Source organism: Alligator mississippiensis, chromosome 4 (assembly GCF_030867095.1).
Source record: "Alligator mississippiensis isolate rAllMis1 chromosome 4, rAllMis1, whole genome shotgun sequence".
Classification (NCBI taxonomy): domain Eukaryota; kingdom Metazoa; phylum Chordata; order Crocodylia; family Alligatoridae; genus Alligator; species Alligator mississippiensis.
In genome coordinates, this window is record NC_081827.1 from 45840402 (window position 1) to 45868036 (window position 27635).

Below are 27635 nucleotides of genomic sequence, written 5' to 3' on the forward strand. Positions count from 1 at the left end.
ACATAAGGAAAACCTTTTTTACAACTCGAGTGTCCAGTGTCTGGAATAGACTCCCCCCAGAAGTGGTACAATCACCTACTCTGGATATCTTCAAAAAACGCCTGGACACTCACCTTGCTGGGATCATCTGACCCCAGCAGTCTTTCCTGCCCAAGTGCAAGGGGACAGGACCTGATGATCTCATGAGGTCCCTTCCAGCCCCTAACATCTATGAATCTATGAATTAGGCATGCACAGTTTGGCCTCTTAGTTTCCTTTGGATCTACCCTTTAGCTACCAAATTAAATTAACTAGGACTTACCCCCACACAAATGTATTTTACAAGAAATTGACAAGATGTATTACACGAAGGACTTGAAAATAGGATTTTAAAGACATGAATAGAAAAAGTTTGCTAAAGGAAAAATTTCATGGAACTGAAAAATGTTTAGCCTTGATATGAAAAGAAAACGTTCCATCAATAGAAATCACATTCCATGTTGGAAGATCCCACATTGCTACCAAAAATGTGTATCTTTTATTTTATGTAGAAGATACATAAAACTCATAGTGGACTCAGTCCTACTAGATGCCAAGTGGCTCTTCTGCTGAAGGTACTCAGCAATTTGCCAGATTAGGTCTTCTAATTTTTTTAATGTTTGCCATGTTATAAATTGCTTTAATAAGTGGAATTAATTTGACTGTATTAGATGCATTTAAATTATTATACTTAAAGTTGGTCACTTAGGATGAACTGTAAATATCCAGAATCCTTAGATCTGACAAAACATAGACTGGTAAAAGCAAAAAATAGCTCTGATATAGTGATTGTAAGATAATTTAACTACCATCTGAGAAGGGTGCATAGTGATTATCAGCCTGAGCAGAAATATTGCTATAAGCTCCTTAAGCCCGATGAATCATAAAGGAAATATGGAAGTTGATAATGACAAGTAGAAATGAAAGGATAAAAGGCACTCTCAGAACATGGTAAGTGAGAAGCTGTGCCAAATGCAGAATTGCTCTTCAAGCCCTGGCAATATCCTACAGTATTCACTGACTTTAAACGGCTTCTGACAATTTTCATTACATTCACTTGATCAGCAGTGAGCTCTTTGCAATTGCTCCAGTTTTCCCAAGATACCTCAAAAGTATTTGAACTCCTTGCCCAACATTTTTAACAGCACAGTCATACTTACAACAGCATTTTGAGGGATAGGTTCCCATCATTGGTAACATCAAGGAGGCAGCACTAGGGTAGATAAAGATTGCACTCTGGATTTTTTAATGCTGTATTCTTTAAACCTGCTAGATAGGTCTAAATAACACTGTTAAAAATGCCAAAAACCAAAGGAGACTTCTCTGTACTGTGGTTTAGTATAAGGGATATTTCTATGTGGACACAGACTATATCACTCTTCATTGCATGAACATGCACAGTATTACAATAACAAAAAATTGTTTCCCCTAAGATCTGACAACCTGGCCTGGAAATGCTTCTTCACAGACAATAACTTGGAACGAAGACAACTAATCCCTGTTTTCAGTTGCATCACTATAGATCTGAAGCAAATCAATGCAATGCTCAGCTTGTTGTGAGCTGATGATGACACCTGTCCAAGAGGTCTAATTTTGGGAGTGTGCTTGGACACCTGCTTACAGTTATGTGTTGGAGCATGTTTGAGCGACCAGATTGTAATGCAGGTAAACTAATCTACCTAGCATGGCAGTGAACCATCAGACTGTGCTTCTAGGGCTTCCAGATTTCTTTTGCTCTGGTTGCTAATACAGGCTGGGGCCTATGCCACTGCACATTCACTTCTACTGTAACTCATTCTATTTAGTTTAAAACTAGCGTGAGTGTTCTCCGCACTACAACTATGCTTTCATTTTATAGCATGGTGCTTTTAGCTTCACTGAATATGGGCCAAAACTGAGCCGAGAATCAGAATGAGGATGTGCAGGTTGTGAAACTATTTGTATTATGCATCGAATTCACTGGCATTATCCCAGATTTACACTGGGGAAATTGGCAGCAGCATTTGGCTCCAAAAGCTTAAATAAACTAGGTTGCTTGCCACTTTAAATTCACCCAAACAACTCCATGTTCTAAATCAGTGGTTTTCAACCTTTTGAATTGTAAGTGTGGGTATTCACATACTTGTGATTCATCATAGTCATCTTTCACGGACCCCTAAGACATAGTCTGTGGGCCCGCACGGATCTGTGGATCACAAGTTGAAAGCCACTGTTCTAGATAAAGAGCCTGCTCCTGTGAAACTCAGTCTGCCTTTTGCATTACTAGAAATGGCAAGGTGGCAAGGCTGTTATTTTTAAGACTGAAATGATGCAATATTTACAACTCATATTCCCAACTCTTGTTTTCCAAGCAAACAGGAGCTTCTCATGGCGCCACTTGAGTGGAAGTCAACTACAGGATGTGGTGGGCCAACAGGGAGGCCAAATGAGCCAGATGGAAGCCTAATGGGCAAACAAAAAGGTAAGACTATATTTTTTTATTTGAACCTACAGGGGCTTGTTTAACAGTTGATTCTCTGCCAGACAGCTCACTGTACCTCTAAAAAAATTACCCTACTCTACAAAGTCATCTGAAAGATCCCTGGATTACAGTCAACTTAATATCATACATACCTGCTTCTTCAAAGCATTCTCTGTGGCTCAGCATAGTAGCAGGAGCATAACTTTTAATAGTTATTTCAACCTTAAGGTAATTGCTGGTCTCACTAGGCCTCCCAGAGAGTAAAAGACTTTGTTGTAATTTGAATATGACAGAGAACAATATGACAGAGAAAAATAAAACACTGTAACAGGCTTATATTTATCAGGGTGAAAAAGATTATCTCAAAAGCTGACAGTTAAAAAAATTAATACAAGGTATAAAAATAGTATCAACTCTCCATTTCAACTCTGTATAAATCCATATATATACACAGCATCTCTGATGCAGAAGTTGACTCTTCAAAACAATACTAATGGGCACAAATAGTAAAATAGCTTCCTATTGTAGCACAATTCTAAAGATGCTCATTTTAGCTAAAACCAGAATAATGTAACTGAACAGGCTACTTGGTGGGGTTATGTGCAAGACAGCCATCCAACCCTTCTGACTGTGGGACACCAATGCACTAGTCTACAGCTGCAGCAGTAGTTAAAGCAAAAGTGGCTATGAACAGTCTCTAGTGCCTCCTGGGTTTATTTTTGTTGGCTAGTCTATCTCGCTATGGACCTACTGCCCATGCCTTAAACCCATGGTATATTTCTACCGAAAATTCTACGGATTCACATGCTATTTTATAGAGATGGGACAGGAAGACTATCTCCATACCATTCAGACTTGTTAAGTAGTTTTCCACAGCCTAGTTACCCTTTCCCCTGTTACATCTCTACTGTTTTAGGATTTTCCACAGCTTTAGTGGGGAACAGAATTTCACCTTAAATGAATATCCCAGCGTTGGGTCCATTATTTGTTAATAATTGTGGTGTGATGGCAAAATAACAGAATTAGGAATCTCTTATAGTGTCAATTACAGTAGGAGAAACAATTCTGGCAAAAATAATGGCAAAAACACACTTTCACTGGCATTGCAGCATACAATTATCTTTTATTACTTCAATATGCAAATATTTAAGGTAAATAAATGGTGGTGCTTCTGTATGATTCATCACAAGCTCTTTTCTTTCAAGTGCCACTAGATACATTTTTAAGTTAAACAAGGAAAGAATTAACTCCATACCTAGTATTTTATTGTGCATTGTCTTTATATAACTTAGATACAGATCATATGTTGCTAATGAAAATACTTGATCTGAAGTAACTTTTTAAACAAAGATCAACTTGCAAATTGTACCAACAATGTCATACTCTGTGTGTGTGTGTATTTGAAGCACATTTTCAAATTGCTACATGTAAAAAATATTAAGACATTTGGGACTATGATACATAAAAATAATCTACTGGTGAAACTGGAGGTGATGAATTGCACATTTGCCAGCATCAGCTACAGCAAAACTATAATTAGCCACATGTTTTTTCATCACTTTTTAGCATATGCTTTAACTTTTTAGTCTTTGATTTTAAAAAAACAACAAACGCACATGCACCCAAATCCAATTTACAACTTAACTGTGTACAGCAAAAACAACAGAAACAGCATGTGGATTTAAATGATACATGCTGAAGATCCTGAACATGTGAAGCAGAAATTATGATACACCCCATATACAGTCATCTTACTATAGAAGACATTTGACTTGAACCTGCTTTTAGTAAAGTCTCTGGCAAAACTTCAACTGATGTCCATGGAGCGAGATCAGTTTCATGAATTTATGAATTTTAAAGCTGTGTTTCAATACAGACCTGGCATGGACACTATAAGATCCACATGTATGGTCTCTATATACAACAGGATCTGTCAGGATTAATTTAGTAGATAACCAAACACTGATATTTTTAGTATATTGTTTTTGGATTACAGTATAATCACTTCTGTCAATTTACTGAGAAATCTACTAGAGACAGAAAGCAGTCTATAATTTCCCCCTTTAATATAAAGGACCTTGGCAGGAAAAAACCTTAAAAGGAAGTTCAGAGATACAGACAATGTAAAAAACTACCTTCTGGTGAGAGGACTATTCACAACATCTCAGCTGGGGATAGAGGCTGCCAACTGGATGGAATTCAAGGATCCACAAGCAAACCTAATCCACTGGCCCCTCCTGTTCCTCCAAGGAGATGTTTTCCCTATGTACTGTGCAGGGCTAGGAGGACTACAAACATTTGTTAAGTTGGGTAGAGAGGAGCATACCACTGAGCTCCCTTCTGACTCAATGTGTCCCCATTTTAATGCCTCCTGCCCCTTGGTTCCCTTCCACAACAACACAGTGTGAGGAAGCAGTCCTGAATGCTGACTCCCTGAAAGTGGAATCTAATTTTTAAAGTTTCCCTACATTTCCTGGCATTTTTTCTCTATATGAAACCACATCATGTCCTATTAAATCATGGTTGTATCAAAACACATCAGGAACTAGTTTTGCGGTTTCCTTTTCTCCCTTTTTTTTTAAGTATTTGTTTAAAGTCAACATATTTATAGTCATTTTAAAGCCTGGTCTTGCAGTCCTTGTATGCCTGGAGTGGGTGTTTGTCCTGAATAAGCACTGTGATACCGGACCCTCAGATAGCAAGCATTTCACATAAATTCACAGCAAGTGGGATTTACAAAAAGGGAAAATACCTTCCTGACTTAAAGTTCAGATTCAGGAAAGCACACAAGCACATGCTTAAGCAACCTTCCTGACCTGGGACCACAAACTAGGCTATGTTAAGATATTCACCATCTATCCATGTTCCACTGGGATAGTATAGTCCACCTTGTTTCAAGATAACCTAATATCTGTATTAGTTTTGAAATGTTTATTTTTTCTTTTCCTTTTCAAGCTAAAACATGGAAAAATATGTGAATTAGTTGTAAAAGCTACAGTTCAAAAGCTGGTACTGTAGATAAAATAGTAATATGTGTCTTAAAAACACACAATATAAATACTGAAATAGAAACAAAAATATTATTATATTGCTGATGAAGTAAGCTCATCAGTATGCAATAAAAACTATTTAAAATGGAATGTAACCCATTGCTATATACAGTATAATGTAATACATATATAGACAGGTAAGACAAAGAGTTCAGGCAGTCCTTTTCAAATACTTCAAGTGTCTGTCTCTTGTTGCCATCATAATCCACAATTGCTTGGTGTACAGCTGTTCTAGTATTTGATAATACTTCAAGTGACTTCCCTCACTCTTTACATCTGTCCATCTTCCATTTGAAAACCACAAGTCTGCAGAGGCACATCTTGATTGCATAAAATTTAGGACAAGTGCCAAATGTCTCAAGTTCTGCTGGTACGTATGCGGCCAATCTAAGAAGCATGTAATAAATTCAGCATGGTCCTTGGACTGTCACTTGGAGAAGTTGGAATTACCAAGCCCTAAACCTTCTGAAAGGTGCTATGTTCCCATAGCCTTCCTTTTATGTGCACATATCCTGCTGAAAAGGATTTCAGAATAAACTTGATTTATTGGACCTCTGACATGATATGGTGACTGAGAATTCATTGCATAGTCTTGCAGTTGTGACAGCTTGCTTTGACTGTTGAAATATTGCCCTAGGGCATAGTGCATTGACAATTTCATTGTTACACGAGGACTTTCTTTAGAAGTTTTAGATTTTACCACCTGCAAAAGAAGAGTGATATTTGTGAACATTTCTATGTGCCCCTGACCCAATATTCCATCAGATCTATGTTTGCCACCAATAGGATAAGCATACTTTGGTTCTTCCTGGGCTCGATTTTCATACACTTACCTTGATAAGCAATATATTCCACAATTAGTTCCATTTAATATAGTACAAAGCTTATAGTGTTAAGTACTAACTAATGAGTAAGATACTTTTCACTCTATCCCTTAATAGTCAATGAAACAGAACCCAGCTCTCTCGGTACAAAAGTCTGTGATAGCCTCAGAAGTGCCATGTTTTAAAACATTTAAGGCCAAATCCTATTTCACCTTTACATGCTTACGGAGTACTCATGTAGCTGTGTAAGTGCAATCATTGACACTCATATGGATTTTACATTCTCTCTCTCTCTCTCCCTCCTTTCAGCAGAACAGGATCACCCAGGTATGCACATGTGCATCTGAAGTTAAAATAAAAGCAAAAAAAAAAAAAAAAAGCAGATAGGCCCAATAACCTAGTGGTGAAGGTACTTGCCCAACAAGTGAGAGTCTCATATTCTAACCTACACCTCACTCCCATCATCAAGAGACAATCTGAACCTCCATGTCACAATTCCTAGCAAAATGTTCTAACTGCCATGCCATGGCCTAGGCCAATGAGGCCAAGCTTTCTGGCCTACATGCTGTAGTTTAATTCTGCCCTCTCCACAAATGCAATTCTGATCCCCTTCCTCTGCTTTCTGCTTCTGACCAATCTGTTGCATACCACACACAAAGTCTGCATGTGCCACTTGTACTGCAGTTGTCCAGTCCTGGACTAGGTATCGCCCAAGCATCCTCCAGCCCTGCTCTTGAAGTGTGCCTATAGAACAGCCCAGAGGGGAAGTACTGTGGGGCCAAAACTGTGGTTCATTGAGATGGGCACTGTCCTACTGGTTTATTTTTATTTTTTTGGATCTTGCATTTAATTAATTGGGTAAAGAGCAGTGAGATAGTTTCTGCTCCCTCCAAAGCCCTGTTCCTCTCACTAAACCACATGCCCTCTGGTTTTGTTTTTTTCCTGACTTCATATATCTTCCCCTCTTGTCTGTCTAAGTGGAAATAAACACCACCACCAGTGGTCACCCTAAGGCAGGATTCTTGTAGTAGGAAAAAAACAGAAAATCAACTTGATTCCAGGAAAATCATCTAACCCAAAATGAAACAGTTAACCTACTGAGTCTCTGGACCCACTCAAACTTACTTATAAAATAGCAAGTAAATCAAAAGCAAAATAAACAAACAAACAAAAATAAAAGTTCTTAGGGAAAACAGGGTGCATGTTGCATCCTGGCTCATCTAGTTCATTCTGTTAAGCTTGTTTCTACATATAAAACATCCTTTCTTTGATTGCCTGATTTGACAGCAGGGAGTCTTAGGCTGCTTATCTGTTTTAAGAATAATGCAGACCTAGTGATCTAGTGTTCCTCAACTTGGCTGTAGGTTTTTTGAAAGATGAAGCATTCAAAATAATGTAGCAGATATCTAAAACAATGTATTATTTAAATAAGATCATAATACATATAGAGGCAACTCAGACAAAGTGAAATGTAAATGGGAAAATACAAATGAAATGTTTAAAGACTGATCAGAGTGAGTGAGAGGGATTGGCTATGTTTGCAAAGGAGCAAGAAGTATCTGTTTAGAAAATTAATACATTCTAAGACTAATTTGATAGAGCAGATCCAAGAGAAGTATTTGTTTTTATGCAATTAGGACAAGTTCATTTGTCTAAATTAGTGCCTTAGATCCAGTAACTATTTTAAAGTTTTGCTACCTCAAACCAATCACTGAAATGCATTCCTGTAGAGAGTGATCTTCATGGAATGCAATTCAGTACAATTGAGTAGTCAACCCACAGCTAGCCACTGATAAAAATACCAAATCCAAAGGTTGCCAGTTTCTCTTATGTGTACATTAGGGCATTACTGTTATGTTATGGAAGAGCTCAAACCTGGATGGAGTAAATGTTTTTTTTTGTTCTTGGCCCATCTGCTCTATTCCAAAGCACGCTGAGAAGAATAAATTAGTTAAAAGCTGAATGTATATAGGTTTCCTTGGATCTAACAAAACTAGGAGTAGCTGTGGGTTGGTGAGGAAAGGAGATGTCAGGGAACAGCAAGATTTTGTACTCATCTCTACCCCTGCATGGCCTGCCCACGTGCACTTGTAGCCAGCACTCGAAACTTGGAGACATGCTGGTCTATGGTGGGCCTGATAGCAAGTACTGGGAGTGAGTCTGAAGTGGCTTCACTGGCAAACTTCCAAGTTTGGAGAAAGTCAGCAAATGTGGGTTTCACTAGCAAACTGGTTTGCCAGTGGTTTAAAACAGATACAGGTGAGCAGTGCACGTGCACAGCATGCTCAGGCCCACTGGTGTCAGAACCACTGTTGCAGTGTTAAAGACAAGCTCTTGGAAGCATGGGTATCCATGCTGCATTGCAGCCAGGACCAGAAAGATTATTTGGAAAGAGTTTAAGAGGTCAGTACTGGAGAGTCTAACAGGCAATAAGGAGAAGTAGCAGCATGTGCCTACTCAAAGAAGGAGAGCCCCAGAATTGAAGAACAGTGGATTGAAGTCAGCAACCACTTTCAAGCACTCTGCAGTGGAATTGCTGAGGAAAAGGCGGAGGAGAGGATATCTGTAGGCATAAGGCAAAAGAGGCAGCAGACTAGAGAGCAGGAAGTGCAAGGACAAGGGCTCCACGACCACTGCACCAAGGAAAAGAAGAGTAGTGGTGGTTGTTGCCTCCCTTCTGAAGACAGAGGCATCAATTTGTTGTCCAGATTTGGGGCTTCGGAGATGTGCTGCAAGCCTGGAGCCCGGATTCAGGATGTCACAGAGAGACTGTCAAAGCTCATCCATCCTTTGGACTGCTACCCCTTCCTGCTTCTCCATGTAGGCAACAATGTTACTCCCAGGAATTACATTAAGTAGATCATAGAGGTGACTATGGGGCTCGTGGCAGGAGGATTAAGGGGCTTGGACCACAACTGGTGTTCAATTGGTGTTCTCATTAATTCTTTCTGTGGAAAGCAAAGGTCTAGGCAGAGACCACTGTATCCTGGAAGTGAACGTGTGGCTAAGACAGAGCAGTCAACATGAAGGCTTTGGCTTCTGTGACTGTGGAGGATGTAGTGGGAGACAGGTCAGGTACCAGAGGAGTGGAAAATGATCAAAGTAGAGCCCCTCTTTAAAAAAGACAAAAAGGAGGACCCAGGGAATTACAAACTGGTTAGCCTCATCTCAATACCTGGGAAATTACTGGAGCATAACCTAAGGCAGGCCATTTGCAATCACCTGAAGGAGGAAAGGCTGATCACAAGAAGCCAGAATGGATTTATGAAAATCAAAGAGTGTCAAACAGACTTGATCTCTTTCTTTGACAAAGTAACTGCCTGGGCCAATGAAGGGAATGCTGTGGATATAGTATATCTGGACTTTAGCAAGGCTTCTGAAATGGTTCCACATGACTTTCCCATGAACAAATTGGAGAAACATGGGCTGGATAAAACTGCTACCAGGTGAATAGATAACTGCCTCACTAGATAACTGCCTCACTAGCTGCAAGCCAAGAGTAATCATTAAGGGGTCCATGTCAGAATGGCAGGAGGTTTTGAGTGGAGTCTCACAGGGGTCTGCCTTGGGCCCAGTGCTGTTCAACATATTTATTAATGATTTGGATGCTGGCAGAGAAAGCTTCTTGAGCAAGCTTGCAAATGACACAAAACTGGAAAGGATTGTGAACATGTTGGAGGATGCAAGCACAATTCAGAAGGATCTTGGCAGATTGGAAAGTTGGGCTAGAGCTAACAGGATGAAGTTCAGTGCGGACAGATGCAAGGTACACCTTGGGAGGAATAATCAAAAACACAAATGACCGAAGTACACAAATGACATAAATGACCAAACACAAAATGACCAAAGTAGAGCCCCTCTTTAAAAAAGACAAAAAGGAGGACCCAGGGAATTACAAACTGGTTAGCCTCATCTCAATACCTGGGAAGTTACTGGAGCATAACCTAAGGCAGGCCATTTGCAATCACCTGAAGGAGGAAAGGCTGATCACAAGTAGTCAGAATGGATTTATGAAAATCAAATAGTGTCAAACAGACTTGATCTCTTAGGGGAACTCAGTGCCCAAGATGAGTGGTCGTTCCTTAAGGAGACGACACTCAGGTCCCAAGGGGTAACGATCCCAACAAGAAGCAAGGCGGGCAAGAGTGCCCAAAAGCCTCCCTGGCTCACCAAGGACATCTGGGAGTGCCTGGTTGCCAAAAAGGCAGCATACACCCGGTGGAAGTGGGGGGCAATCTCCAAAGAGGAGTATACCTCCACTGCTCCGGCCTGTAGGGGGCTGTTAGGAAAGCTAAGGCGGACATAGAGCTAGGACTAGTGTCCAAGATCAAAGATAATAAAAAGCCCATTTTCAAATATATAGGGAGGATGAAGAAGGCGCCGGGAAATGTGGGGCCCCTGCAAGATACGCTGGGCAAGCTGGTGGTTGCACCAGAGGAGAAGGCAGACCTCTTTAACAAATTCTTCACCTCCGTTTTCTTGTGCAGTGACTGGGACTCTCCCACCGTAATTCAAGACGGACTCAAGGGGAACGCCTCAAGACCTAAGGTTGAGAAGGACTGGGTTAGAGTGCTTCTGGAGGGGCTGGACGTGTTCAAATCAGCAGGTCCAGATGCTCTCCACCCCAGGGTGTTGAGGGAGCTAGCAGGGGTTATTGCAGGCCCTTGGCACGGCTTTACGAGCGCTCGTGGTGCTCGGGCCAGGTGCCAGATGACTGGAAGATAGCCAATGTGGTCCCCATCTTTAAAAAGGGGAGGAGGGAGGACCCGGGCAACTATAGGCCCGTCAGTCTTACCTCAATCCTGGGGAAACTCTTTGAGAAGATCATCAAGGAGCACATCTGTGATGGGACAACATCAGGGATGATGCTCAAGGGCAACCAGCACAGTTTCATTAAGAGCAGGTCATGTCAGACCAACCTGATTGCCTTTTACGATCAGGTCACAAAAGCACTGGATGCAGGTGTCGTCGTGGATGTAGTCTTTCTGGACTTCAGCAAGGCCTTTGACACTGTCAACCACCCCATCCTCATTAAAAAACTAGGTGACTGTGGCATCGATGTATACACGGTCAGATGGACTGCGAATTGGCTGAAGGGTCGTACTCAGAGGGTGGTGGTGGACGGGTCATATTCGACCTGGGGGGAAGTGGGCAGCAGAGTCCCCCAGGGCTCAGTCCTTGGGCCCGCACTGTTCAATTTCTTTATCAGCAATTTGGACGATGGGGTGAAAAGCAACCTGTTCAAATTTGCTGATGATACCAAAATTTGGGGTGAGGTGGGCACACTAGTAAGGAGGGAAAGACTGCAGAAAGACCTGGATAGGTTGCAAGGGTGGGCTAACAAAAACAGGATGTGTTTCAATACTGACAAGTGCAGGGTGCTGCACACTTATAAGATGGAAAACTCCCTTCTTGAGAGCACGGAGGCAGAAAGGGATCTTGGAGTCATCATTGATTCCAAGATGAACATGGGCCGACAATGCGAGGTCACGTTCGGCAGGGCTAACCAGACCTTATCCACAGGTGCATCTCAAGTAGGTCCAAGGAGGTGATCCTCCCCCTCTACATGACACTGGTCAGGCCACAGCTGGAGTACTGTGTCCAGTTCTGGGCACCCCACTTCAAGAGGGATGTGGACAACATTGAGAGGGTCCAGAGGAGGGCCACCCGCATGATCCGGGCAGAGCAGGGCAGACCCTACAATGAGAGGCTATGGGACCTGAACCTGTTCAGCCTTCACAAGAGAAGGCTGAGGGGGGACCTGGTGACCACCTATAAACTCTAGGGGGGACCAAAAGGGTTTGGGGGAGACCTTGTTTCCCCTAGCGCCCCCCGGGATAACAAGGAATAACGGCCACAAGTTGTTGGAGAGTAGGTTTAGATTACACATCCATAGGAAGTACTTCACAGTCAGGGCGGCTAGGATCTGGAACCAACTTCCAAGGGAAGTGGTGCTGGCTCCTACCCTGGGGGTCTTTAAGAAGCGGCTTGATGCCTACCTGGCTGCGGTCATTTGAGCCCAGTTTTCTTCCTGCCCAGGCAGGGGGTCGGACCTGAAGATCTACAAGGTCCCTTCCGACCCTACTTCTATGATTCTATGACAAATACAAAATGGGGGACCCTGGCTGGATGGCAGCTCTTATGGAAAAGGACTTGGGAGTCTTGGCAGATCACAGACTCAATATGAGTTTGCAGTGTGATGCAGTCACACAAAAGACTAATGCGTTTTGGCCTGCATGAATAGAAGCATTCGAGCAAAGACACAGGAGGTGACCAGTGCCTCTACTCAGCACTGCTTAGGCCTCATTTGAGTACTGTTCTGGGCTCCACATCTTAAAAAGGATGTGGAGAAGTTAGAGAGGGTCCAGAGGCAGGCAATAAAGATGATCAAGGGCTTTGAAGGCAAGTCATATGCGGAGAGACTGAAGGAGGTAGGCATGTTCACAGCTTGCAGAAAAGGCACTTGAAGGGCTTCCATAAAGAAGAGGGAAATCACCTTTTCTCTCTTGCTGGAGAACGGAGGATGTGGACCAATACCTTGAAGTTGCAGCAAAGTAAGTTTAGACTGGATATCTGGAAAAACTTCTTCATTGCTAGAACAATGGAGCAGTGGAATAGAGTGCCCAGCATAGTTGCAGACTCTCCATCAGTGGAAATATTCAAGAAGAGGTTGGACAGTCACTGTTCAGGGATGATCTAGGTGTAGCTATGCCTATGTTCTACTATGGTTATTTTCCATTCTTCTGGACTTTGCTGGTTACTCCCCCCCCAATCATCTTTCTGCTATGTGTCAGGGTGTTTTTAAACCTCCAGGAAAGGCATTGGGTGTTAGCTACAGCCAAGGCTGGGGACTGACTGGGGTGTGCCAATGCTCCTCCTGGGGCCAAAGATGGAGTTTCCTGGCTAGAGAGTTTTTCCCTTCTGCTCAGGATCAGACTGATTGCCATATTTGGCATCAGAAAGGAATTTTATACTATGGCCAGGTTGTTACGGATTGTGGGGGGGTTTGCTTTCCACTGTAGTGGGGGACACGACTCTTTACCCAGGATCTCTTGAGCATATATTGACAACATTTCATAGAAGCCAGCTGATGGCTGCTGTGATTTCCCTGCTTTACTTCTGTCAGGTTAGGGTGTTAGGTCTATGTTGTACCAGAGTTGATGGTAATCTTAGGTAGAGTTTAGCTTATGGTTTGTATGGGATAGTTTGGATAGGGATGATCCTGTGTCAGGCAAAGTGTTGGGCTTGATGACCTCTGGAGGTCCCTTCCAGCCCTACTTCTCTATGATTCTTTGGGTGCATCTACACATGCCAATTTAAGGTACTTTAGCCTGATTTAAGGCACATTAAGTATGTGTGTTTACATGTGTGCACCCTTTATGCGCCTAAAAAAGGCAGTTTTAGGCTATTAATGTCTAAATTTGCTACCTGCAACAGCAGGTATCAAATTAGGTGCGAATAGCTAAATTACCTTAACACACTTGTAGACATGGTAAAGTGCATTAATGCTGTGTATATCAACTGACTGGGGACTAACTTTAGTTCCAAGTTGGTCCGCACACTGTTAATGCGCCTTAGTGTGTGGATGTGTAGACATGTGCCTAAATCACCTTGATGCACATTAAGCAAATGCACATTAAGTTTAGGCATGTGTAAAAGCACATGTAGACATGCTCTTTGAGGCCACTAACCTGGGGATCCAACTGGTCACATAAAGGGATTCTTCTTTTCAGCCATTCCAGCTCCCTTTCCAGTCACAGCAAATGTTGGATTACCAGACCACTGCTGTGCTCTACAACCCCTATAGATTTCATAGGCATTACGGCTGGAAGGGACCTCGGGAGATCATCAGGTCCAGCCCCCTACCCAAGGGGTAGGAAGTCAGCGGGGGTCAGATCACTTCTGAAGTGTCAGTGGGAACCAATGGAGTTAGCAGTAGTTAAGGGTGCACTGGCACCTGGTGTGCTTAGCTGGTATAAAAAGGGTTTAAAGACTAGATAGAGCTACTGAATGCAGTTCATTTCTCACGTTCAACATTTACAAAACCATTAGTTCCCCTCTTTCTACCTACAATTTTGCTTTGTTTCTCTGAGGCAAAATGCTATTTTCATAGTGTAAATTATGCTTCAGCAGCCAATGAAGCTCCTCACTTATCCTGATGCAGCTACGATCTGTAGCTAAAACTGCTAAAATTAATGATATAGACCCATTTGGGAATCTCCTTGGACTTTTCTCAGTGACACAGATGATTTCCTTGTGGACAGTGAATCCTATATTAACCTGTTCCTCCTATGCAGAGCTATTCCTGTTCCAAACACAGAGGCCTCTCATCTTCAGTAACAGTTTTTAAAATAAGAACACCCAAAGCCAAAGACACCAAACTTACACAAGACATCAGCTGGGGATACTCAGTCATGGCTATATCTGGGCTCCGATGGTCATTTCAAAGGAAGCTTAATGTAAGATTCTATTTCCCAATGAAAACAATAGTAAGATGCATCAAGAAGGAACATGGTAAGAGCCTGGAGGAATAGCCAGTACATGCTGTAGCCCCAACGAACAACCAATCTGAGTTCTGACTAAGGGCCAGATAATGGCCTGTATCACACAGGTGCACAGGGGAGTAAGGGGTCAGAAGGTCCCCTTACTCCACGAGGCCAGATACCCATCCCACATGTGGACAGTGAGGGAGAGACTCTCTGGAATTCCTAGATAGCCCCCCACAGATTAGAGAAACTGGAGAGGATTAGAAGTGAGCAGAAATGATGATGAAGGGGTTAGTCTGGAGAAAAGAAGTTTAAATGGGGGATGTACTCACATTTTTCAAATATTTGAGTCTGCCATAAAGAAAAGGGAGAACAATTGTTCTCCTTTATCACAGATGGTAGGAGAAGGCAGTGGTTTAAACTGATTTAGATTAAAACCCTAGGAGGAAAAAAAAAACTTTTAAACTGTATAAACAGTAGGGTAATGGAACAAGCCACTCAGGGAAGTTTGGGAATATCTTCCATTGGGGGGTTTAAAAAGTGGCTTCACATGCATTTGTTTGAGTTGGCTTACAAACAGTAGATTCTGCACTTGTGCAGGGGGATGGACTAGGTGACCCAGCTGTGATTTTATATCACATGGGCAGGAAGGGTTGGGGAAATGGATGGAGGCTTGGCTTCAGCCCCCAAACTACTTGTCAGCACTGCCTTGGCTTCAGCCCCTTGTCAGCACTTGTCAGCACTGCTGCACTCCACCAGTGGTACAGGACTGGTGCAGGGTGTGCATCTCTGGAATCAAAAAGCAAACTGTAATTCTGAGTCTCTGTCTGATTCTGAGACTGCTCCTAACCTGCCTGCCCTAGAGCCATGCCACAGCTGAACTCTAGGACAAAGGCAGATTCCAAAAATGCCTAGCTGGTGGCCCCTCTGATTTAGATCAGAAAACTACTAGTAACAGGTGACTTCAGTGCTCACTGAATCTTCCAGAATGAGAGCCCTGAAATTATATGGCGCTTTGCCACCATGGGCCCCTGAACCTGGGAAGAGAACCACTGATACCAGGACAGGATCACTGTGCAAACTAATTAATCACCTGTGTCTGTCTCCTTCAGAAGCACAATGGTCATAAAATCTGTTGTGCTTCTGAGGATACATCTGTGCCAGTGGAATTTAAGCAGAAAAACAAAATTTTTATTTTGTTTTTAAATGGCATCATTTGCATGATGCTGCAGCTGGGAGGATTAAATGGACCTTATTGGTTACCAGGAAGTGGTCAGAATCACTAAGTAAAATGTAAGGGGGGATAGTAGGAAGGCACCATAAGAACACTCTCGAATCTTTGCTTGTTTGTTTTCAACTATTGTGACACTGAATTGTTGTTTGCTTGCTTAAAGATATTCTTAGGTTTGATTAGCCACAGAACAGGTTTTTTTAGTCTGAAGTGGGCGAAAGATGAAGGAAAATCTTATTTTTGGATTTACTTTTTACAGAACTTTCTGGAACAAAAGAAGACACAGAAAAATCATGACTTTCATCTAGCTCTTAAGGTTGCATCGTGCCTTTATAACAGCATGCATTCCAAGCAACTTCAATGAGAGGCTTGCATGCACGTGTTTCTAGAGTGGGGGGCTTCTAGGGAGGGGGGCTGGCTCAAACGCAGGTGAATCACATGAAAATAGGTGGTACTTTGTTAAACAAGCAGGTGGCATTTATTCCTCTCCAGGCATTCAGAACACATTTGGCAGTCCCCATTATTTGGTGCTTTTTTTTTTGACTGTAAACAAATTCCTATGATTTTGTCAGAAAAAACAGCTAACATTTCAGTCAAGTGTTGGCATACTCCCTTTCTTTCTTTTTCCATTTTTTTAACCACAAAATAATAATAGCTCTAATAGGAAAACTTATCTAGGTTGTTATCCAAAGGAAATAGTTTGTGGGTCCCAACCTCTTAAAACAAGAGCATTTATACTGCTATTCTGGTCAGTAATGAAACCCCTCAGTTTTTCTTCATCTGTTGGTTTATTTCTGATGCAAAGTCCCTGAACACCCCAAGAGTCTGGTTATCATTTTCTTAACACATGTGAAGCCTCAGAAGTTAATGGACTTGTGGTTTGCAAATCACATCTTCTGTTACATTAGCAACCCAATTTTCCTGCAGTTTTGACTTTTCATCTCTCCATTTCTGCCCATTCTTTATTTCTGTATGTTATTATCAAGGACTTGCATCTGTAACCTTATTTTAAGGCATGCACTATGAATGTAATCTGTACACACCTGACTCTGACACTGTTTGATAATTCAAGTTTTTAACCTGGAAGGTTAATTTCCCTTGTCAGTAGAATAAGACTTGGTCACCCAGAATGTTTTAGCTAGGCAACAACCCTACCCCATCTATAAAGTTGAGGTGGCATGTATCCCCATAAGAAATTTCATCTACTGTTGGTCTAAAGATTATTCTGTCTATAAAAGTTTCAGAAAGCTTTTTGGGGATATAAACCTGGCAGTGAATTGAGGCAATAAAATGTAATCAGAATTTTCATTATCAACTTTGAGGTAAAAGATGTACCTTTAAGTGATCATCACAAAAGAAAAACTTGTGCTTTTATACCAAGCAATGCTGAAATCAGTGGAGCCTTTGTTTTTGATATATTTATCGTAAAAAAGGTGCAAAAGCATAACTGATCTCTCTTTAATTCCTCACTGTAAAAGGACACAGTTACCAACACAAAAACACACCCTATGGGAAACCAGAACAACTTTAAATATCTTTTTTTTCAAATTTCCTGCTTTCTCTGGACATTGGTTTGGCAGCTGCCAGGTGATTTTGGGCTTACTTGCAAACGACTGTTTGCTGGTTCTTTTTGGATTTAATTCACGGGCTCTTATGACCGTGATCTTGTGAGAAGATTCTAGGACTTTGAAAAAAAATCTGAAGGAACTGAGTCCTTAACTGCCCCCACCAGAGATTTTATAATATGCCTATTTCATTTAGTCCAACTGAGCAGATAATGCCTTCCGCTATACATACAGCAGGAAAAAACCCCCCAAAACTGAGGGCCAGAAACAAAGCTATGTACAGAAATGTGAAAGAATGACTTGCAACACGTTGCCAGTACAACCACTTTCCCAATATGCATCTACCACACAAAAGTTATAAACAAAACCTACTCACAGCCCCTGATCAACAAATGAAAATGTGAGCCATAGACCAAGGTACAGCTGGCTGGTTTTCTGAATTTTCAGCTCATGGGAAGTTAATGCCTAAATTTCCTGCAAAATGGAAACTCTGGGGAAAGAAACCTGTTCTAGAAACATCATCACAATGTGGTAAAATCCCTCATCATTCAGTAGCTTTCCAGAAATGGATAAGCATTACACCAGTATCAGTCAGAACTAAAGACCTGGAAGATCTGACCGAGGCTGAGGCAGTCCAAAGTGGAGGGTGGGTGTTAGGTCACTTGGTAGCGCTGTCTCCGAGCCATGGACTCAGAACGCCCTGGTTCCAAATAAGTCCGTGTGGCAGGGCTGCTCCAAAGTCACAGGCCCTTAGAGCCCATGCCTAGACTCCAGGCATCCGAGAAGTACTGAGCGTTCCTTGGTTTTCAGGGCCCAGATCTGAGCACCCTGGTAAGAGGGGCCCTGGCTCCCAGCTCTGTGGCAGGGAACCCAGAGATCCTGTGGCAATCTGTGTAGTTGTACTGTTATGTCTGACTGAGAACTTCTAGGTTCCCAGATGCACGGCATGTACCCTCAGAGCTCTCGGGCTCCTGGCTGCATTGCAGGGATCCCAGGACCCTGGTATCCTATGGTTCCCAGAGCTTTACAGCTACATCCCTCTGTAGATCTACAGGTCCTAAGGTCCAGCTCAAGCTGGACTTCTTGGGGGCTCCAGGGTCTCTGTTACACAGAAAGACACCTGGACCCTGACACCTCAGCTAGAACCGGTCTCCAAGGTCTTACAGGTTCCTGGTTCTCTAGAAGGGGGCCGGAAAGCTTTGGGGTCCCTAACCTTGGGACAAACTACATCACTAGGCTTTCCCAAAGCCTGGGGCCGCCAGCAGCCCAGCAGGAAGCCAGATAGAGTATTTCTATCAGAACTTTGCCTATAATTCAAAGAAAGTCCATTGAAACAATCAACTTCAGGATGAAGTCAACAACGCAGCTAGGGATAAAGTTAGATAAAATGTATGTTGATGAGCATGGTCAGAGTACTTACATCAAATTCAATAGCTCCAGAAAAAAATGAAACTATTCAGTGCAAGGAAGAAAAGCGTAAGGACCTGGAAACTATGCAATGCATCAAGGAATCCATTTCTAACAGAGGTAAATTTTTAGATGAGGCACTCAGTTTACCTGGTTAGGATCTATAATCCTTTGAGTATTACTCTTTTACCTTTGACCATTACCCAGCTTTTGTTTCCCTCCAAATAGTGAGACATCATAACATTCAAGTTTGATTCAGTAGTGCACACTATATTGTGCACATTTTATTAAGGATTTTGACAATCAAACCCCTTTTAAATTGAGAATGGCATATAAAATAAAGTTACCTCATGGAAATGACATCCACACTTCCCTTGCAGAAATTCTTTGTAGCGTCCCATTGTAAGGATGAAAGTGTCAACCACTTCATAGCCATATCTTTTTGCAGTGTCCAGTATAAGCATATTTTCATTCCATAAATTTTGCACTTCAGTCTGTAACCCAAAGGAAAAACACTGAGGAAATTATATCTTTTTTCCTGAGATGAACTGTAGGAATTTCACTAGTAAAAATAGCTATTATTCTAACACTTTGGTAGATTCTGAAGCAATTTTTCAGCATGTTTATTGAAGTACAACTAAAATTGGACTTAGCTTGTGTCTGTACAAAAGAAAATGCACTGGACAAATCAGACTGATATTAACCCCCTCCCCTTGAGATTTAAAATTAATGAAAATATAATAGTAAATAGTACTTGCATCTAAGTACTTTTACCTAAGGAGACTATCACAACTGTTTAAAATAATTAGGTATCACGAAAACCCTGTTAAGTTCATGACTAATACAAGGTCAAATGTACAGTAAATTGTATTATAAAACAGTTTTATATAAGAGATGGTAAAAATCTTTCAGTAAAAGACAAGCTTAAAATGATAGGTGATTGAGCCTCTTGGTCCAGATCATTCTATACCACCTCCTGGAAGTCTAAGCTTATGTGACTGCTCATCCAAAAAGAATTGCCTCGGAAAAGCAATTCTATTCTACTCAGGCCTGACCCAGGCCCATTCCACTCTACCCAGGCCCATTCTCACCATAGCTAGTCTTATGTCTGCTCATTACTGAGCAAGCAATTTCTGCAGGCAACTAACCGGAAATGCTAGTTAGAGAGGTATGTACCTCCTACTCCTGAAGAACCTGACTGTGCATTACTGTGCCTTCATCTCAGGATTCAAGTCACATGATCAGGGACTATTTACTCAAAGAAAAAGAAGACCCATCTCCTTTTTTCCCAGTAGTCTACTGGTTAGAGACACAGCAACAACTGATAACTGTTCTTTTATAACAACTTTTTACATACTGAAAGACTATCATTAACTCCCTTTTACTTAGTCTACTCTTTCCTAGACTAAACACACCTATTTTTTCATACTTTTCTCATGGCTCATGCTTTTATTAGAGTCTTATTTGTGTTGCTTCCTGTGGGGATTCTCTCCAATATGTCCAAATCTTTCTTCACATGGGGTATCGAAAACTGGACACCACACTCCAACTGAAGTTTCACCAGTGTTGACAAGAGGGAATAATCACCATCTTTTACACCTAACACTTCTTTTAATACATTCCAGAATAGCATATGTGGATTTTGCAGCAGCCTCATATTGTTGACTCATAATCAGTTTGAAATTCACTATAAACCCCCCAAGATCCTTTTATGCAGTTCTGCTGGCTAGTCAGTTATTTTCACAGGTTTCATAGATTTTCAGGGTCGAAAGGGACCTCAATAAACCATAGGGTCCAACCCCCTGCCGTGGGCAGGAATGAGCGCTGGGGCCTGATGACCGTAGCTAGGTGCTTGTCTAGTCTCCTCTTAAAGACCTCCAAGGCAGGGGAGAGCACCACCTCCTTTGGAAGCCCATTCCAGATTTTGGCAACCTTCACTAAGGAGAAATTTTTCCTAATGTCCAATCTAAATCTGCTCTCCATCAGTTTATGGCCATTGTTCCTAGTAACCTCAAGGGGTGCCCTGGTAAACAGAGTATCCCCTATTCCTTGCTGCCCGCCTCCCGCCCCCCTGAATAAATTTGTAGATGGCCACAAGATCCCTTCTCAGCCTTCTTTTGCGGAGGCTGAAGAGATGCAGGTCCCTCAATCTCTCCTCAGAGGATCTTACCTGCAGGTCCTTAACCATACAAGTAGCCCTCCTCTGGACCCTCTCAAGGTTATCCACATCTCTCTTGAAGTGCAGTGCCCAGAAATGGACGCAGATTTTGCATATCTACACACATTTTTCCTTTTCCAAGTGTAGTACTTAGAACTTTATTGGATTTCACTTTATTGCTTCCAAATCACTTCTACAATTTATTAAGATTATTCCTAGTTCAGTCCCATCCCCCAAACTACTTGCAGCCCTTCCCAGTTTGGTGTCTTCTGCAAGTGTTGTAAGTATATTATATATTCAGTCACTGAAATAATTAATGAAAATAATGAATCATACTACATGCAGGACAGACCTCTGTAGGACCCCACTTACAAAACACATTAAAATGTGCCCATCTGTTACTCCTGAAGTCTTTGACACGGTGCAGACAGAAGTGCAGTTCCCCATTGTAACTGAGAACACTTTGCAGGAAGTGTTCTGAGTTACAATGATCTCCTAGAACAAACAGAAGTTCACTGTTGGTTCCACAGGGGAGGGGAATCTAGCTGCTGGGTGGGAGCTTGCAGCTGGCTCCCCCTAGCAATGGCCCCTCCTCTCTCCCAGCCTGCCCCTGTTTCAGAATGGGAGAGGGGAAAGGGAACAGAGAGGTTCTAAGGGTTCCCCAGTTGGTGCTGGAGGGTGGGGTGGGAGTATTGGAGCCCTCCTCACCTTGGGGATGGGCCTCCAAAACACCTGCCTCACTCTCCAGCAGGGGCTGAAAAACCCCCAGACTGAACTTCTTCCGCTTCCTTTCCCCACTTCCATTCTAAAACAGCTGGAGGCTGGCAGGCAGCAAAGACAGAAGTTACAGAATAGGCTCTGTCTTGAAACATCTTCATCTGATCCCTCATGCAATGAGGGGTCAGATTTCTCACCTGATCAGCCATTTTTTAAGCTGTCTGCTGCTGTGCACTTGTGTTTGGCCATGGCTATAAACTGCTTTCTGTGGCTAGATCAAGTGGAAATATTCACTTCTGCCCGCACCCTTAAATTAACTATAATGTGCTATAAACAAATAATGGTCCAGAATCACCAATACATTCCAGCTGCTTTGCAATGTTCTGGCTTAATTAGCTTGTTAGATGCAATTTATGGACAAAACTGAAAAATGGCTAGAGTATATTGATGAATCTGACCCAATCATCTGCAAAGAGCTTAGAAAGGTTCAGCTATCCAAATGAAAGGAGTAATCTATCTCTCATCCAGCTTCACAACTTGGTACTTGGCATAAGGGTGTATATGCTTCTAGCTGAAATAGTAAATTTAGCAGAGAGCCTGGAGCAGTACATTGCAATCTGTGAAATAAGGGATAATTGCTTTAAAGCCATTATCAGCAAACTATATTAAAAAGTATGCATATTTATCTTTGACTTATTAAACCTTGCTTAACGAAGGGGAATGTTTTGTAAACAGGCAGCAAAATCATTGTTTAGATAAGTGATTCTTAACCAGGATGCCACAGTACCCTGAGATGCCTTGAAATCCTTTTAAGGGTGTAGCATGATGCCATGCAATTAGTACTGGTTGGTCTACAAATATACACACATGCTTCAGAAGATAAACTCAGAAATTTCAAATAGGAATCTATCATGTCAGAAAACATTTCTGACCTTTAGTGGTGTTTCTGAGTTCTTTGCAATGGAAGAAATGTTCTATTATTCTTCAGTCAAAAAATGAGTGAAAGCTAACAGCTGGCTTTATCCAATCAGGTGTGCCTTTAATCCAGTGACTGCAGTCAAAACTATCCGTGCCTTACCTGTGATAATGAATGTATTCCATCCACTGGTAGATGAAAGCCCATTCCTACGGATTTGATAACTACCAGGATATTTGATAGATTTTCCCTGTTTAGCAAGTAGAGTAAGGCATGGACATGTCATTTACAGATCTAGAGGGACATTACAAAAATATTTCTTTTATAAGTCACACTAATGTAAAAACAAATTAAATACGTGCATTTGACACACATTTATCGTATCAACATTTTACATGGAATAATATCAACATACATAGCACTAAACTTTACCTCTTCAACACCTTTTGGATAATTTGCAGATGATTGGAATTAAGCCACTGAACACCACCTACGACTAATACAGTCTGGTCTGTGTTCTCAAGGGAATGTGATCTGAAACCCAGGAAGAAAAAACAACACATGTTACTTTAAAACAGATGGCAAACATTTTAACAGCATTGCATTACATTTCAATGAACCGTATCTGGCATCCTGATCAGGGCCCTGATGTCAGTTTCTACTCCTTTTCAACCGCACAATGTGGCCTACGTATCTTATGTTTAATTATTTACTGATTTTAATTGTGAAAATCTGTTAAACACATTTGTGGATGAAATGAGAATACAACCAACAACAGACACTGTACCTTTGGAGCAGTTCTTCTAGTGCTTTTTCAAACGTTGGTCTCTCTTTTACACTGAGCCAAAACTGGGGATAGTAGGAGTAGCTAATAAATGTTTTCCCTTCATTTATATTATGATAAATTTTAACGTCATGTGTCTTTTGCCATTCCTGAAGGGTCTCATTCACTCTTTCTATCAGATAATACATAATTCCTCTATTAGTTGAATCACCAATGAAAAGGATCTGCAAAGAAAAAGAACACAAAAACCCACTCATGCTGGATATCAGGCACTGTAAAAATATAATGTTATTAAACAACTACAGGTAAATAAATGGTTTATATCCTTTTTTCAGCCTGTAGACCACTGCTTCAGAAATCCTTTTATAGACCACCATTCCTCCCACCTCCTAAGCCTACCGTAACAAATTTCTCTCAAAATGTATGTTATTTGGCCAAAAAGAAAAAAGGAATATTAGAATAGCATTACAGAAATAATAACTGTGGGTAAATAGAATGGGTATAGCCACATACAATATTTTTATCCTTACTTTTTCTCCATGTGTTTACATTACTTAAGTGTATTGCTACTAAACCTCCTACCATTTCTTGCAGTGTATTGCTAGAATTACTCATTTCACAGTTTGCTTTTACACTCTATATTTTTGCCACCCTACAGACTTTTGTTTTGCCCGCAGCTTTGATCATAGTAGAATTTTCAAAGAAACAAACAGTAGAGAAATTAAGTAGCTCTATTATCTGTAAAGAGCTACTTTGTTAAGTTTAGTTAATCAGAAAAGCTACTGGAAATTCCTGGAATCCCACAGTGACACAGCTAGTATGAAGCAGATCAGCTGCATCAATACAAAGATTACTCACATTTGGTAAGATACCCTAGCTTTGCACTAATGTCAGAAAGCAAAAGTTTAGCCCAAGATTAGGGGGTTTTGTGACAACGTTTTTTTAATGGGGTTTTCAATGCATGTAACTATGCAATGAACAATCAGACAGCACAGGGCAGCTCTAACCTGAGACATTCTTTGTTACAGTAATTACAGAATTTGTCACAGCTTTCATATGATGGAAGTGTCCTGCACTGATCTCACTTGCACGCCTGCACCCTATTTTCTAGCTGGCTATCAGAGTACTATTCTTTAAGTCAGATTCTAGTTCCAACCATTGCTCTGTAACACATGGAAAATTCCATGTGTCTACAACAGCTGGTGTAGAAGCAGCTTAGGGCAATGGTTGTGACTCTGAGCTCCCCCTCTCTCAGCACCAGGTACTGACATGGGATCAGAAATAGGCATGTTCAAGACTGGAGCACTGTGTACTCCAACAATTTTGGGTTACAGAGAAGCCTACATTAAACCAGCTTTTGCTTCCTACAGCCCCCTTTTGCTTCCCAATCTCCAGGGCTTCTAAGGATTGCACCACACAATATGGTCCTTGTCTAGCTGCTATTTTTCAGTGTTCTGTTTGCTCATGGCATCATACTACAAAAGGCATCTGCTTTGTCTGAAAGTATCTCCCCATTTTTATTGTATATTGTGATATCTTGTATTTTGATAGTATCTCTTTATTTCACAGTCCAGAACTCACACATGCAAAGATCCTCGGTCAAGACAAATTATGGACCGAAACACACATCCACAGATATTTACAATTAGGCAGATGTTCCATTCTAATTTTAAATTATTTTAAGAAAGCCAAATATAGTACTTAAAATATAAACTCTACAATTCTTTTTTTTTTTTTGGAATATTGTAATCTCTCTTTCCAATCTGTCTTTATTCACCTTTTCTTAGTTTTCATCTCTCATGAGTCCACCACAATAGTAAATAGCATTTGTACACCCAATTTAAAATAAATTTTCAGAGTGATATTAACAAGAAGGAAAAATCACTACACCATAGCATTTCCAGAGAAATGCATCAGGTTTCTTATCACAGGTGGTAGTCTACAAGTGAAAAGACTTCTTTGCTCATTAGGCTGTACAGCCCCTATAGGCACTGACAATTTTTTGTTATTCTTGACAGAAGCAAGCCCCTGAACCCTAAACTAGTACTTGTACTTGGCAGGAGTAGTATTTCATTTTTAATTCTGTTGAGACTAAGGTTCTGATAGCTTATTTTCTCCACATAACTATGTTTTGCCATTTTCCACCTCCCATGGATTTGAAATCACAGAAGACGCCTCACTGAAAGATCAGAGTGAAAGTATGGCTAAACCAAATAAGCATGGTGTGAAGATGCATAATTTTTCAGACACTGTGCAAAATTATGGCTTGCATCATTTTAGCTAAGATTTGTCTAAGTGTGGTATCTCAACCACTACAAGGCACCAGGGACTGAAACATATCTGGTTCTTTTTTAAAGTGTGATTTTTTTTCCCCTTTTGTGAAAAAGAAATAGGTTACTCTGTTAAATACTGGAGAGTTCTAGAACTTTAAAAATGATATCTCCTCTCCACATCCCTTCATAGTATATCTGAATTTGAATTCTAAAGTCTTCACTTTGCAGCATGGGCTGCAGAGTTAGAGAATAGTAACGTATGTAACGCCAAGGTTGGACATAGTCATAATGCCAAGGTTGGACATAGTTGCTGGGCTTTCATGCTAACGTTCATAATGCCAAGGTTGGACATAGTCGTAACATTGTAACGCCAAGGTTGGACACAGTTGCCAGGCTTTCATTCTGTAGCCCATACTTGCTCTGGAGCTCATTCAGGATCCTGTAGAACCTGTTGCATATGATTAGTGTGGCCATGCCTTCCATGAGCATGAAGCTGGGCCAGGTTGCCCCATGCCTCATCTGCATATAAAATTTTGGAGGATCCCAGGACTCATGAAAAGAGTAATCTCGTACCTGTCATGAGTGGGGGCTAATTAGCACTTGAATCCTTTGTGAGGGGCATCTGGAATAGACCCACATACTGAACAGTGCTGAGCTATGGGGTCACTATGGCTTGAAATTCTGTAGACTCTGCTGGGGCCCAGCCCAATGAACTATATGGTGAATCATGAGCCTAATGGCTTTAGACTAATACCATGCATCTTTTGTTCTACATAAATATGGTACTTCTATCTACTGTGAGTGTCATAAAACCTGACATATGCACAGAAGAAGCAGCCAGACAGGGCATTCTTTGTAGGGCTAAAGAAGACTTGAATTAGAGACAGAGGTTATTCTGAAGCCCCAAAGTAAATTCAGATTGCCATGCCAGGCTTTGATCACAGGATCTTTTCTTCTGTAGAGGAACTAACAGGATCATACCATTTTTTTATGTAATTACATTTATTCCACCTATTTCACAATGAAACCAAAACATTTTGGAAATGGTTTTTGTAAAATTAGGGAATTTAGCCAAGCAGGATACAAAATCTGTGCCCTAGACCCATCAGCAGAATACAAAATCCGTGCCCTAGGCCCAGCAGCCATAGCATGGAGACGTTGACACCTGCTTGCTGTCTTCTTTAAGGGTTGCCACCAGCCATCTTTCAGAAATGCCACACTCTCATTGGAACACATTAAAATTAAGGCCAACACACAGTGAGGGCTTTAAAGTGTTTTGTTTTTTTTAATCAATCCCAATTCTTCACACTTGGCTGCTATAATGCTTACTGTGCTGTACACTGGGACTCTCAGACTGTAAGACTGTATCCTTTTCTCAACAGGTTTGGAAAACCAAGAGGCCACTGAAGAGAAGAATATGGCCCACCCACAAACATCAGTTAGCCAGGATTTTTAATTAATCAATATTCATTGAAATATTATTATCAAATGCTTAATAGTTATAGCAACATTTACTTCACTTGCACCAGTTTACCATAGGTCTATGTCTGGCCTCTAATGTTTTATAGAATATCTTGGCAGAGGGGCTCTGGAAGATCATATGCTTAGCTATATGGTATTCACAAATAAAATGATAATTCAGTTTTTCCGGATAAGCTGCATCTCATTTTCTTTAGTTAGGCCCACTGCATGTTGGCAGTGCTCAGGTTAGTGCAAGTTCTGTCCACTTGAAGAGTACAGGACTA

At 41.3% G+C, this 27635-nt stretch overlaps 1 protein-coding gene across 3 annotated transcripts in view; it reads right to left on the reverse strand.

The window, feature by feature from the left end:
- Positions 1-3577: 3577 nt before the first annotated feature.
- The window catches only part of CPED1 (cadherin like and PC-esterase domain containing 1), a 244612-nt gene continuing 220554 nt past the window's right edge, over positions 3578-27635 (reverse strand). For 2 of the 3 annotated variants that reach the window (XM_014601008.3, XM_019492042.2), the window contains 5 exons: positions 23621-23841; positions 23266-23367; positions 22996-23083; positions 19390-19536; positions 3578-6232 (listed from right to left, as the gene is read on the reverse strand). In XM_014601008.3, coding sequence (XP_014456494.1) covers positions 6005-6232; positions 19390-19536; positions 22996-23083; positions 23266-23367; positions 23621-23841 — 786 coding nt within the window. In that variant the 3' untranslated portion in view covers positions 3578-6004. Of the gene's footprint in view, positions 6233-19389; positions 19537-22995; positions 23084-23265; positions 23368-23620; positions 23842-27635 lie in introns of those variants that run through there. The other variant, XR_002091674.2, reaches the window with a different exon arrangement.